This window comes from Prionailurus bengalensis, chromosome B1, assembly GCF_016509475.1.
Source record: "Prionailurus bengalensis isolate Pbe53 chromosome B1, Fcat_Pben_1.1_paternal_pri, whole genome shotgun sequence".
In the NCBI taxonomy this organism is placed as follows: Eukaryota; Metazoa; Chordata; class Mammalia; order Carnivora; family Felidae; genus Prionailurus; species Prionailurus bengalensis.
Genome location: NC_057344.1, coordinates 144257131 through 144270919, shown reverse-complemented (window position 1 = coordinate 144270919; position 13789 = coordinate 144257131). Strand labels below are relative to the sequence as shown.

At 39.0% G+C, this 13789-nt stretch overlaps 1 protein-coding gene across 6 annotated transcripts in view; it reads right to left on the bottom strand.

Annotated features, from left to right (window-relative positions):
* The window catches only part of CCDC158 (coiled-coil domain containing 158), a 116280-nt gene that overhangs the window by 6270 nt on the left and 96221 nt on the right, over positions 1–13789 (bottom strand). For all 6 annotated transcript variants that reach the window (XM_043572431.1, XM_043572429.1, XM_043572426.1 and 3 more), the window contains 4 exons: positions 6981–7141; positions 5585–5644; positions 4632–4691; positions 1048–1115 (listed from right to left, as the gene is read on the bottom strand). In XM_043572431.1, coding sequence (XP_043428366.1) covers positions 1048–1115; positions 4632–4691; positions 5585–5644; positions 6981–7141 — 349 coding nt within the window. The remainder of the gene's footprint in view (positions 1–1047; positions 1116–4631; positions 4692–5584; positions 5645–6980; positions 7142–13789) is intronic.

The following is a 13789-nucleotide window of genomic DNA, read 5'->3' as shown; positions in this document are numbered from 1 at the left end:
AATGTTTATTTATGTTTGAGAGAGAGAAAGAAAGAGAGAGAGACAGTGTGCAAGCAGGGGAGGGGCTGAGACAGACGAAGACAGAATCTGAAGCAGGCCCCAGACTCTGAGCTGTCAGCACAGAGCCCAATGTGGGGCTTGAACCCATGAGCTCTGAGATCATGACCTGAGCCAAAGTTGGATGCTCAACCAACGAGCCACCCAGGCTCCCCATAACATATTCTCTGTAATTATTTTTGTCTTAGTTTTAAAAATTCTTTTTGTGTAATTTCCCCACAGAAGGTCCATCAAGTCCCTGTGATTTCAGTCATGCCTATCCCATTTATGTTTTTCCTAAGGCTTTCTTCCCCCTGTAATGTTTTTATTTTCTCTTCCATTTCTAGTCTGTTATGCCATTTTGCTTTTCAACAGATTCTGTTATCTTTCAATCTCTTCCTTGACTCCCTTGTTTAACAGATAGCATTATGGCTTTGGAAATTATAAAAAGAACCATCTGTCTCAATTCTTCTCTTTTTCTTTTCATCCGTTCAATAAGTATTTATTGAACACCTGCTATGTGCCTGGGGTATATCAGGAAACCAAACGATACTTGCCCTTGTGCGGCTTTTGTCTAAAAGGAGGCGACAGAGTCACCTTTATGAACAACATAAATTAGTAAGTTACATATTAAAAGATACTAAGTGTAATTAAAAAAAAAACAAAAAAGGGTGATTGGGAGTATGGGAGAGTTACAATTCTGGCGGAAGGTCATGAGAGTAGTTTCATTGGGTAAGTGACATCTGAGCAGAGCCTTTAAAGGAGGTGAAGGGTTAGCAATGTGTAAGGAACAGTGGTGTAAAGGCCTTAGTACAGAAGCTGCCTGGGATGTTCAAGGAGCAATTCAAGGGTAGATGACACAGAGTGAATGAGGGGAGGGAGTAGGAGGAAATAAGCCTAGAGAGTTAATGCGGACTTACAGGCTGCTGTCACACCTGGCTTCCACTCGCATGGAAATGAGAAGCCACTGCAGAGTTTGAAGCAGGCCTGTCTTGTGTACTTTTCACTCACCTGTAGATGGGAATGTAAAACAACTAGATGGATCTTCTAGGTCTCCTGTATGTAATGTGACCGGCTCTCTGGAAGCATAAGAATGGTCATGCAGACATTCCAATTCACAAATACAGTACTAAGGTTTATGGACAGAAGCAAGCTAATGCCCACAAAAGTGACAGACTAAAATACAAGCTAAGGATGGCAGTTATGACCCTAAATTGCAGAAATCAAAAAATATCAGGGAGATCCCAGGTTGCATTATTGTTAATCGTTCAGGGCCCACGAACATTTTGCAGAATGAAAATATCATAATATTGGTTAGAAAATTCATTTTTATAATAGCTATAAACCCAAAGTATTTCTCTCATAGATTCTAAGAGGCACAATCTTTATAACTTATTTTAAAATGAAAAAAAAAAAGACAAAAAAAAAGGAACCTCTCTTAGCAATAGTCGTTATCACTTTACAAAACTATTAGACTTACTTAAATCAACAGGTTGAAATAAACCACACTGTTCTCTGTGGTTTGGGTGACGGCACGAGGATACTATGGCAGTGGTTCCCTTGCAGGGGGTGTGTGATGCCCACACTGTCTTAATTATGACACTAACATCAGCATCTGCTTTGAACTCTCGGTCTCTCGCAAATGAGCAGAGGAGTTTCCCAGAGGATCCACAAGATCTGATACCACAACAGATTAAATGCCGCTGCAGATATGAGAATCAGCTATCTTCTGTGAAGTCACATGTTAAATTGTAAAAGAATGCCTTCTCAACAATTTGTTTGAAAAAGTTATTTTTCATAATAAAATGCTATTAGGTGAACGTGTGATACACACTGTTGTTTCTAAAGGTATATCAAAATGTTTTCTATCTTTAAAATGCTAATATGAAAACTTATTTTCCAATACTTAGAATAGCAATAAACAAAAGTTCGCAGGAATCGTCAATATTTGTGACGAAAAGGGGTCCTGAGACCAAAAAGTTTGAGGATAGCTCTATTAGGAGAAAAGCTCTAGAAAGGGAAGCCATGGATAGTCTTAATTATCAGGGCAAAGAGTGTTTTTGCTGCAGGAGGCAGTGGGGGAGCCTTTGAAGGTTCTGGGGCTTGGGGAAGGTCATACTCTGAGGTGTGCTTCAGGCAGATCAATTTGAAATTAATATATAGAAGTGACTGGAATGTTTATGAGACTGGAGTTTAAAAATACCCACACTCAATGCTGTCAAGACCACTGCAATAGTCTATAAGAAAGGTAAAAAGGCCTAGAGCAGTGTGGCAGGCTGTATAATGGCTGCCAAAAATATGTGCTATGAGTGTTGCCTTATGTGATGTGATGTGATGAAATCAAAGATCCTGAGATGGAGAGATTATTCTGGGTTTCTTAGGAGGGGGGCTAACTGCCGTCCCAAAGGTCTGTAAAAAGGAGGCAGGGGGGATTTCATGTGAAAGAGAGAAGACGATGTGGCAATCTCAGCAGAGAGGTTTGAAGATGCTATGCTCTGCTGCTATCTGAAGATGAAGGGAGAAGCCACAAGCCAGAGTGCAAGGAACAAAGCTTCTAGAGAAGCTGGAAAAAAGTAAGGAAATGGATTAACCCCAAGGGCTTCTGGAGGGAGTGTGGACCTGCCAACATCCTGACTCCACCTGGTGGAACTGATTTGGGACTTCGGGCCTCCTTGGAAATGTAAGAGAGATCAATTTGTGTCATTTTAAGCAACTAATTTTGTTACAGCAGACATAGGAGATTAACACAGGCCGTTCCAGAGGATGTACAAAGAAGAAAATGGATTTGAGAACTGTTTTAGAGGCAAAATCAATAAGATTTGGTGACTAGAGAAACGCGACAAAGAAGAAAGAAGAATCAAAGAGAAAGTTAGGGTTAAGCAGAGGTGCCCTGGAAAGCAGGGGGCCATTTACAGAAACAAGATGAGCTGGAGGGGAATGGTTTTGTGGAATGACCGCCTTTGTTTTATTTTGGTCACTGTGATCTTCAGGTCATTATGTTTCATCTCCTGAAATATCCACAGGGAGATGTGTAAAAAGGAGCTGGATGTTTTGAAGCCTCTATTGGGAACCTTCCTTAGGGCATAATGTTGCTCATTAAGTTATAATAATATAACAAAATAAGAAAAGTCAATTGTCTGCAAACTTCTGAGAAATGTGGCTCTCAGAATAATTCGAGCACAAATCCACACACCAGAGTTGTTTGTTTCTTTAATTTTTTTATTCTGTTTTGGGTATATGGACCATATTGATTTAGCTTAAAAGGTTGCAGAAGTTTCTAAATGAAGAAACATTGCTGTAAGATGCCGAGTCAAGCAAAGGTGCTGCAGTAACAGTGAAATGTTGTAGTAAAACAGCAACTGTGGTATTCTTTGTTTGTGAGTTTCCAAAATGGCCAGTGTGCTGAAGTACACTATAGAGCATTCAAATGCATTTTTAATTTTCTAGTATGTTTCATGCTTTTCAGAACTTCTATTAAATATCTGAAAACCTCTTCTTCTTCTATTAAATATTCGAACACAGGTAGGGGCTAGGTCCCATCTTTTCCTCTCCAATCTGTGTCTTCACGAACACATCATTGCTGAAGGAAATAGACTTTTCTGGTCATAGAAAAACTATAGGAGAGCTTGACGCATCTCAGGGGAGCAGCCCTTCTGTGCCCTGTGCCTAGCACAGACAGGGCCCTTTCCCAGGAGCTCAGTGCAGGTACGCAGAGGCCGAACACGGAGGTGGTCACACACCTGAGCTCAGGAGCCAGCTAGACCTGAGTTCAAATCTGGCTCCACTGTTTACAAGCTGTATGACCCTGGCAAGCTGCTTAAACAATGTGAGTCTTCATTTCTAACCCACATATGGATATAAGATCAGGTTAGATAGACTGTGCTTCGGATTCTGTGTCTTCCTCTCTCTCTGCTCCTCCCCTGCTCATGCTCTCTCTCAAAAATAAGTAAACATTAAAAAAATATTAGGCTATACAGACTAAATGAAATATCTATGGCATCCAGAAAATGTAAAAATAAAAATATGTAAAATAAAAAATAAAAAATGTAAAAATAAAAATATTGTTAATAGGTGTTACGTAGTGTCACATACATAGGTGAGAAGAAAATCAAAATTTGTTTTGATAAAGATATATTTAAAAAGTTCATTGTTGATCAAGCAGTAGGGACAGTAAGAAAATATTTTTAATACTGCCTTAATTCACTCATTACACAAAACTTTACTGAAAGGCTATTGTGTGTCAGGCAATATGGCTGACGCTGAAGATACAGCAATGAATAAGCCTCTGCCTAACTGAATTTGAACAGAATTCTTTTTCTTATTCTGAGGATATAAAAAAGGCTCTGATTCCTCTTATTTTTTTTTTTAGGTGGTGAAAATAGAAAAGATAAAAGTTTTTCTTTTCCATGCAGTCAGTCAATAAACAGATCTTATCATTGTAAGCCCTCGTTTGTCTGGCTTGCCCACTGTTACATTCTAAGGACCCAGTGTGGAGTATGACACTTCACGGACAGTTAACAATCTGCTGAATTAATGAATAAACAGTAGTAATGAGGACATCAGGACATTCAGGCATTGCTAAGGTCATTTCTTACCTGCTAAGAGTTTCACTGGATTTGCTACCTTCGGTGGAGTCCCTTAATGAGTTGTTGCTTCTGTTGGCAGAAGGATGGGAGAAATGAAAGACTACACGGTGTTATTTTTACTTAATGATAAAACAACATTGTTTGAACATTGCTTTTACACCAACGCTGATTCAAAGGTGAGACTAGGGCTAATGGCTCTTCCAGGTGGAGAAACAGTGTGAAGAAAAGCTTGGAGAAGAAAAGGAGTGAACTCCTCTTGGACCCAGTAGTCTGTTTCGGTTAGAGCACACTACGGGAGTAACCGGGCTGGTGACAGGTTAGGGACCTCCTTCAACCTCAGACTAAGGAACCAGGTACCTAATCAGCAGGCAGTGAGGAGCTCATGAAAACCTGCGGGTAATGGCCTCTGTGTTTTACCTGAATTAACAAATTAACACTAGCCTTTTTTCCTTTTTGGTTAAAGTCAGTTCTCAGAAGTTGTCTCTGTTAAGGGGTTATGGATTTAATTTCTTTATGCTCTTTTCAGGATTTCATTTAAAAATTCAGCTATTCAATTACTGAGGAAAATAGGATTGCTTTCCGCGAGGTTCTTATAATCCTGTACTGAGATTGTTAGCATCTCCTTCTGGACTACCTTCCTCTCAAAAGTTATGTAAGCCATTGTAAATGAGTGTAAATGTAGAAAAATCTTCCATTTTTGGTATGGCATACCTATAAATATCTTAATATGGGTAAACAGTAGCAAAATTTAAAATAAGCAAAAAAAAATCGTATTGATTTTGAGAAAGTACATTGCACTGAAATCCACTTTAGTTTCAGTTAAACAATGTAAACAGCTTTCCTTCAATGAACCCCAAATGCCCCTAAATTCCCATGTAAACTGTCCAGACTTCCCAAATTACCTGGAAACATAAAAAATTCTCAGACAATTAATTAGTTTCAGAATCTCAGATTCTTCTTACCTCTGGCATATCTCTGATCTCAGGCTTGATTCAGTAATGCAATCTCTTACTCTATCATCTCTGTACAGATAAATATAACTTTCAGTTAATTATACAAAGAACAATTTCCTGATTCCATCTATTTTTAGAATAATCAACTGCTCCTATGTATTTAACTCTTCTTTAAAGTGTAAAAGTAGATCTTAGGCCTCCAAGCAAATTTTGCAGAAGGCTGTCCCTGGAGTTCAACTCAGAAATATTTTCTGTTCCATGGACTCCCAAAAGCTTTAGGCTGAGTGTAGGCTTTGGTGACAAGGTTATTTGTAAGACTATAGCAAATTAACATACATTCTTTAAAGGCAGGTACCAAATATATTCATGTTCAATATAGTCCAAAATAGTTCAAGCCCATAATTAATGGCTAAAGTGATGAAATCATCTCATCAGGGAGATCATGGTAATCTTTGTGGACTGATTGGTGTGGGGAGCCAGGGGGTCTAACTTTCACTTTTGGCTTTGCTTCTTTGCTTTATAGGAGAAGGCAACTCAGTCTATGCCTAAATTTACTCATCTGTCAAATGAGAACCAAGGACTTTCCTATTAGATTATACCTTGAGAGTCATGTAGTTTTCAAGGTTCTAGTTTAGCTCCACCATCGAAATTGTGCAGCTGCAGGCAAGTCAAAATTTTGAAACTTATGTTTATCTCATCTGTAAAATGGGATAAATAAATCCTGCTCTGTCTTAGCTCAAACAGTTGTGATAATCAAATAAGATTATGGGTGTGAGGGGTACTTGGGTGGCTCAGTAGGTTAAGCACCTGACTCTTGATTTTGACTCAGGTCATGATCTCATGGTTCGTGGGTTCGGTTCATGGGTTTGCGCCCCTCATCGGGCTCCGTATGGACAGTGTAGAGCCTGCTTAGAATTCTCTGTCTCCTCTCTCTGCCCCTTCCCCACTCTCTCTCGAGTGAGAGAGATTCAGAAATGCAATCTCTTCCTCTATCATCTCTGTATAGATAAATATAAGTCTCAGTTAATTATACAAAGAACAATTTCCAGATTCCATGTATTTTTAAATGCGTGCTCTCTCTCCCTCAATATAAAAATTAAAGAAAGATTTAAAAAGCGATCTTAGATGTGAAATCTGTTGGGAACTATACATTATTATATGACTGTAACTTTGGGTAACACCTTGCTTTGACAGCTTATGAGCAGAATAATGGCATTATTTACTCTTGATATCAAGTTGTTTTACTTTTGCTTAGCTTCTCCACTTTCATACTGTTTCCCCTGGTAACGTCAGATATTCTTCAAAGTTGTTTAAACATCAACCTCCCACAGAGTATCATGTAGACAACTAATGGCAAACCGCTGGTGACAGCAGCTCGCCCACTCTGCAGCACACCCAGTCTTACACAGCCACATAGGACGCTCCCAGGGATGGTGTTCTCCCTTCTTCTTCGGGCTTGCCCAGAGGCACAGCTGGCTCCTCGTTGATCACACTTCTCAACTCTTGGAGAAGCTGTTTCAGGTCCCTCGTTGGATCTTCCTTCAATGTGTTAGGTTTCAAAGAGTGCTGCATTAAAACAATTTGTAAAACAAACACCCTGGTTTTTATTTTTAGAGTTGTATGTTATTTCCTATTATAAAATTAATTCAGCTGGTAAATAGAAATTTTGGAGGAAAAGAAGGAAAAACAAAAATCACCTGTAATCTTAGTACTCAGGGATAATCAGTAGTAACCAATCAATAATCAACAAAGTGCTATATCTAATTTATAAATGTGTATATACTTATTTTTATATATATTTAAATTAAAATATACACACATAGAATCACACTATACACATTTATCTTTAAATCATTTTTAAAAAATTTTAACAATGTAGTATGAAGTCATTAAATATTTACAACTATATCCAGGCAAAATAATTCCAATACTTTGTTTACGGTTGAACTAATTTTATAAAACTACAGAATTTTAAAAGTAAGGAATTCTAGGCGTGCCTGGATGGCTCAGTCAGTTGAGTGCCAGATTTCAGCTCAGGTCATGATCTCACAGTTCCTGAGTTTGAGCCCTGCTTTGGGCTCTGTGCTGACAGCTCAGAGCCTGGAGCTTGCTTCAGATTCTGTGTCTCCCTCTTTCTCTCTGTGCCTCCCCTGCTCACACTCTGCCTCTCTTTCTCTAAAAAGTAAATAAACGTTAAAAAAAATAAAAGTAAGGAATTCTTTTTTTTTTTTTAATTTTTTTTTTCAACGTTTATTTATTGTTGGGACAGAGAGAGACAGAGCATGAACGGGGGAGAGGCAGAGAGAGAGGGAGACACAGAATTGGAAACAGGCTCCAGGCTCCGAGCCATCAGCCCAGAGCCTGACGCGGGGCTCGAACTCACGGACCGCGAGATCGTGACCTGGCTGAAGTCAGACGCTTAACCGACTGCGCCACCCAGGCGCCCCAAAAGTAAGGAATTCTTTAGAGATGAATTAATTTACTCCCCCATTTTACTGATGAGGAAAGAGACATTCAATATTTTCAAACTGTGTTAGTCAGTATTTGAGAATACGTTTTAAAAGGATTTTCAGATTGGGTGCCTGGGGGGCTCAGTCCATTAAGCGTCTGACTTCGGCTCAGGTCATGATCTCGTGGTCTGTGAGTTCGAGCCCCACATCCGGCTCTGTGCTGACAGCTCAGAGCCTGGAGCCTGCTTTGGATTCTGTGTCTCCCTCCCCTGCTCGCTCTCTCTCTCTCTCTCTCTCTCAAATAAATAAACATTAAAAAAATTTTTTTAAATAAAAGATTTTCAGATATACAAGTATTTGCTGATGAATATTTATACTACAATAAAACTTACAGATGTTCCCAAAAGGCATCTCAAAAGGGGAAACCAAATGATAGTCAGAAGTTGCACTGGTGAGCAGGTGGTCTTAGTACGAGGACATTCATGGCTAGAAAATCATCAATCATCAAGCTATTTTTTTAAGTTTATTTATTTATTTTGAGAGAGACAGACACAACACAAGCTGGGGAGGGGCAGAGAGAGAGAATCTCAAGCTCCCCCCATGGGGCTTGATCCCATGGGCTCGATCCCATGAACCATGAGATCATGACCTGAGCTGAAACCAAGAGTTGGATGCTTAACCGACTGAGCCATCCAGCACCCCCATCATCAAGTTATAAAGCTGGAGGTGTCTATCTCAATGTAGAGTTAAACCTGCCATACACATTGGTTGCTGAATGAATACCAGCTTTGCTTGTCTAGAGTCCATGCCAAACGAGTGTTAATGTTACTGATATAACCCTCCCATCCCCTCCCTGTCCTAACCCCGCTGACAAACCACATATAACATTTAGCTGAAGATGTCAAGAGTTCTGACTAACTGAATGGTGGTAAGTATGGTCTTTCCAGTTTATTGATGGTGACCTTACCTGGAAATTACCATGAGTTCAGAGTTTCATAAATCAGACTCAATTTAATGATCAAATTTGTCTCCATTAATTTAAAACATATACAAATGTGGACCAATTTTTAATAGCCTTAATTTTTAGAGCAGTTTTAGGTTCGCAGCAAAATTGAGTGGAAGGTACAGAGATTTCCCATATATATCCCTGATTACATAGGTGCTAAACCAGTTTCTCATAATATGAATAAAAGCTTTTGTCTCTAAGCAGATGATCCAATTTTACCAAATACTGGCTTTGTCTTGTCCTAGCCCTGTTGGACATAATGTCTGTTATGGAATAAAACTTCAAAAACTTTATAAGGAAAACCTTATCCTATTGCAATCTTCAGTCACCTTAGTTCTTACCTTAAAATCTCAGTGTAGCACCTGGACTTTCATTCATATCATCTGCCCATTAGGACGTTTATTTAAGAAGTTTAGTAATTATTAAAAATGTTCAGGCCTTGACATTTATTATAAGTGATAGTATAATAGCCTACAAACATATAAATATGGCTTTTTTTTCACCCTGAGATCAGGGCACTTGTTTCTTTGAGGGTGACTGGTGCTTTATAAGACAGAGAAGTTTGAAAAAAATTCAATTCCAACATTCACTTAGCAATTGATCATAATCAGTCCTATGACATTTTCTTATTATGACTTCATCCTAATACTTTTAAGAGCTTTTGAAATGTGTGTTGCTCCTCTAATTAAAATGTAAGCTGCTTTACAGAAGCAAGGACTGGGTTTGATCATCACTCTTTATATACTCCATTACAAATAAGCTATACTTGGCTTGTGTATGAAATCACAAAACTATCAAGGTTGGAGGGGTCTTAAAGATCATTTGGGCTTAGTCCAATCTCCAAACAGTACAGTCCAATCTCCCCTAGCAGTACACTTATCTGGCCTTTGCATGATCACCAAACACCAAGGAAGGCAGTTTAATTTTTATATACCTTTAATCCTTTTTTTTTCAACGTTTTTTTTTTTTTTAATTTTATTTTTGGGACAGAGAGAGACAGAGCATGAACGGGGGAGGGGCAGAGAGAGAGGGAGACACAGAATCGGAAACAGGCTCCAGGCTCCGAGCCATCAGCCCAGAGCCTGACGCGGGACTCGAACTCACGGACCGCGAGATCGTGACCTGGCTGAAGTCGGACGCTTAACCGACTGCGCCACCCAGGCGCCCCTATACCTTTAATCCTTTGAGAGAAAGTCTTATGAAACTGAATCTCCTCCATACTTCTATACCGGTCATCATTTTACCCCTCAGGCCATACAGAACAAGTCAAACGTAACCCTCAAGAAATGGACACTTATTTTGTCACTCCAGCCTCCACTCCCCTACCTCCACTTTCTAACACACACTGCAGGCTAAATCTCCTCAAGCCGTCTACTCTTCTCATAAGGCATGGGCTCACAATTTCTCACCACTCTGGTTCTATCTCTTTGGACAGACTCTGCTTGATCGGTGAGTCTCTTAAACAACCATGCCCAAAAAATGAAATATAGAATTCAGGGAGAGTCCAGAGCAGTGTGGAGAAGAGCTGTCCCCCTCTGGGATCTGGATGCTATCATTAAAACCTTGTTTGACTGCCACGTAATACTGTGGACTCAGACTGAGCAGGGAGTCAACTGAGGTTCCCTAGGTCTTTTCCACATGCTATTGATAAGCCCCATCTTCCATATGCTATACTTTGTATTTCTGTGTATTTCTTACCAAGTTCTAGACTACATTTATTCTTTAAAAAATTTTTTTTCAATGTTTTTTATTTATTTTTGAGACAGAGAGAGACAGAGTGCGAGTGGGGTAGGGGCAGAAAGAGAGAGGGAGACACAGAATCCCAAGCAGACTCCAGGCTCTGAGCTGTCAGTACACAGCCCGATGTGGGGCTCAAACCCATGAACTGCGAGATCATGACCTGAGCTGAATTCAGACCCCCAACTGACTGAGCCACCCAGGCACCCCTAGATGACATTTATTCTAATGAAACTTTCTCTTCCTAGACTTAGATCATCATTCCAAACTGTCAAGATAAATAAGGAGAAGCACCATTTATCCAGTGCTTGCCAAACACCAGGCACTCTATATATTATCTCATTTGAACTTCAATTTTCAAACCACCCAATAAGGTAGAAATAATCACTTCCCTTTTAGAAATGAGACAACTCAGGCACAGAGAGGTTAAATAATTTGGTCAAAATTACATGAGGGGTAAATGGCAAAACTGGAATGAAGACTGTCATCTGTCTGACTTCAAAGCCCATGATCTTTCCACGGTGGCACACTGCCTGGTTCTCAATGGGTATATTCGTTAGGAAATGTGATCAGCATGCTATGAGGCATCCAAATTTAGGATCACAAAATTACAGAATATGGGCACAGAGTAAATAACATAGTTGAGCAGCTGGCCTCAACATAATTACAGTCTGGTTATTACTGAAAGTAGTTCACAAATCACATGAGGGAAATTACCCCAAACTCAGAGGCATTAAACAAAGATTGATTTATAAGTTAAATGCACCCTGGGAATCTTTAAAACTACTCAAGAGATATTAACACAAATGCCAGTACCATTTCCTAACCCATTCTGGAGGTGACAGGGAATAGACAGTGTGATACAGTGGAAAAGAGCACAGGCTTTTGCCTCCACCATTCTTCCACTATGTATGCGATCTAGGGCAAGTTACCTTCTACATTCAAGAAACTTCGCAGGACACCTACTATGGGCCAGACACTCCATTAAAAAGCTAAAGTAAAATGACAAATGTGTCTGGCCCCTGTCTGTGGAGACTGTACAGATTAATATGGGAGGCAAATGCATAAACAGATAATTTCATTAACTAGTGGAATGCTTCTTCTCATCTCTATTTCCTCACCTGTAAAAAGGTTGGCATAGGTTCCTCACCTTTACAAGGATGGCATAAGCAATAAGAAGTACTAATGTGTGCATGGTAAGTATCCAAGAAAGGCTGGTTTCCACCTCACTCTCCCCTTAATATGAAAACATATTTTATATGCTCCATATTACTGATCTAGAATCACCAGAAAGGTACTATAACATATAGTTAGTACCAGCCACTAATAAAAGTTATCAGAGTTAGTTGTGCATTCCAGCCACTATGCTCCCCTTGATAGAAGTAGAGATATTATCACTCTTTTTCCTTTATTTTTCTTTCAAATTTCAGGGGAAAAGTTAACATGGTTACTGTCAGAAACTTATCTCCTCTTTTTTTTCAAATAGTTTTATTATTTTCTTAATTAAATTCTTTTTAATTTAATTTTTTTAATTTAATTTTTTTTAGAGAGAGAGAGAGCATAAGTGAGGGAAAGGGGCAGTGGATGAGAGAGAGAGAGAGAGAGAGAGAGAGAGAGAGAGAGAGAGAATCTCAAGCAAGCTCCATGCTCAGCATGGAGCCTGATGTGGGCTCGATCCCACAACCTTGGGATCATGACCTGAGCTGAAATCAAGAGTCGGTTGCTCAACTGACTAAACTACCTAGGTTCCCCCAAAGTAGTTTTTTAAACAGTTTCTGGTAAGGGGGAAACATGTTCAATAGCTTACCTTTTCTTCTGGAGCCCACATAGGGAGGAAAGCATTTACCTTTGTGGTTTTACACAATACTCTCTACGCTGACATTCACAAAACGGTAATATGGTGGCTCTAGAATTGAACCTACTATACACCTGGAAGAAAATAATTCTTTCTCTCTTTAGTCTTCCCAGTAAAATATAAGTGAGCCATGAAAGGAAATATTAGGAACGGGATAAAATGGGATTCTAGAGGCTTGAATTAAATAGCAGAAAATTAAACACTTATACAATGAACAGCCAATAAATAGGGGCAAAAGTGCACAGCCTGAAAGTTACATCTCAGTAAATTTTATAACTACCACTTAAAAACAGTATTTCTTTGTTATAAGTATGTGTTCAAATAAAGTATTGGGTCTATTTTTTAAAAAGTATAATTACTTTTCTATGCAAACAACATTATTTTCTTTAACAAAAGAAGTGAACTTGACACAATTATAACAAATGTTAACTATTTAACAAATGTTATTTGTTGAGGTGTGTGTGTGTGTGTGTGTGTGTGTGTGTGTGTGGTGGGGGGCAGTGTGTGCACATATGTCCTGCAATATGTAAAAGATTTTGCTACATGCTGAGGCATAGGAACTACCTCCAGATACCACATACATTTAGCTCAAACCAAGGAATCTCAAGGCTGTGGCAAAGGTCCCCTAATGGTTGTGGAACCAAAGCAGACAATATAATTTACCTATAGACACTGTCCTCATGCATCCATAAACTTAAGAGAATTTGGTTCCATTAGGGAATCTTGTGGAGAAAACCTCCAAGAAATATTAGGTGTAAAAAAAAGCAAATTGCAAGCCAATATGTATAGTATTGTATAGTATATGTATAGTATTATTAAAAATCGTGTGTGTATTAGTTCACTTTTTGTTGAAGATTTGTTTATAGATTACTACTGTATCAAAATTATAGGAGAGTGGTTACTTCTTGGGGGGGTGGAATAGGGAGGACCACAGAGGTAAGTTACTGGTAAAGCTCTAGTTGTGGGCTGGGCAATGTGTTCAGTTGTATTAAGTATTATTTTAAACAACCAAATAAAGCTATATAGGGTTCAACAATGACAGTGTGCCATAGATCAAGGATTATGACTAAGCCATTCCTACGTACCAATTCTGTGCAAGTTCAGTGTGTGAACCGAAACTTTTCTTTAACACAAACATAAAAGAGGACAGAGAAAGAACATATAAG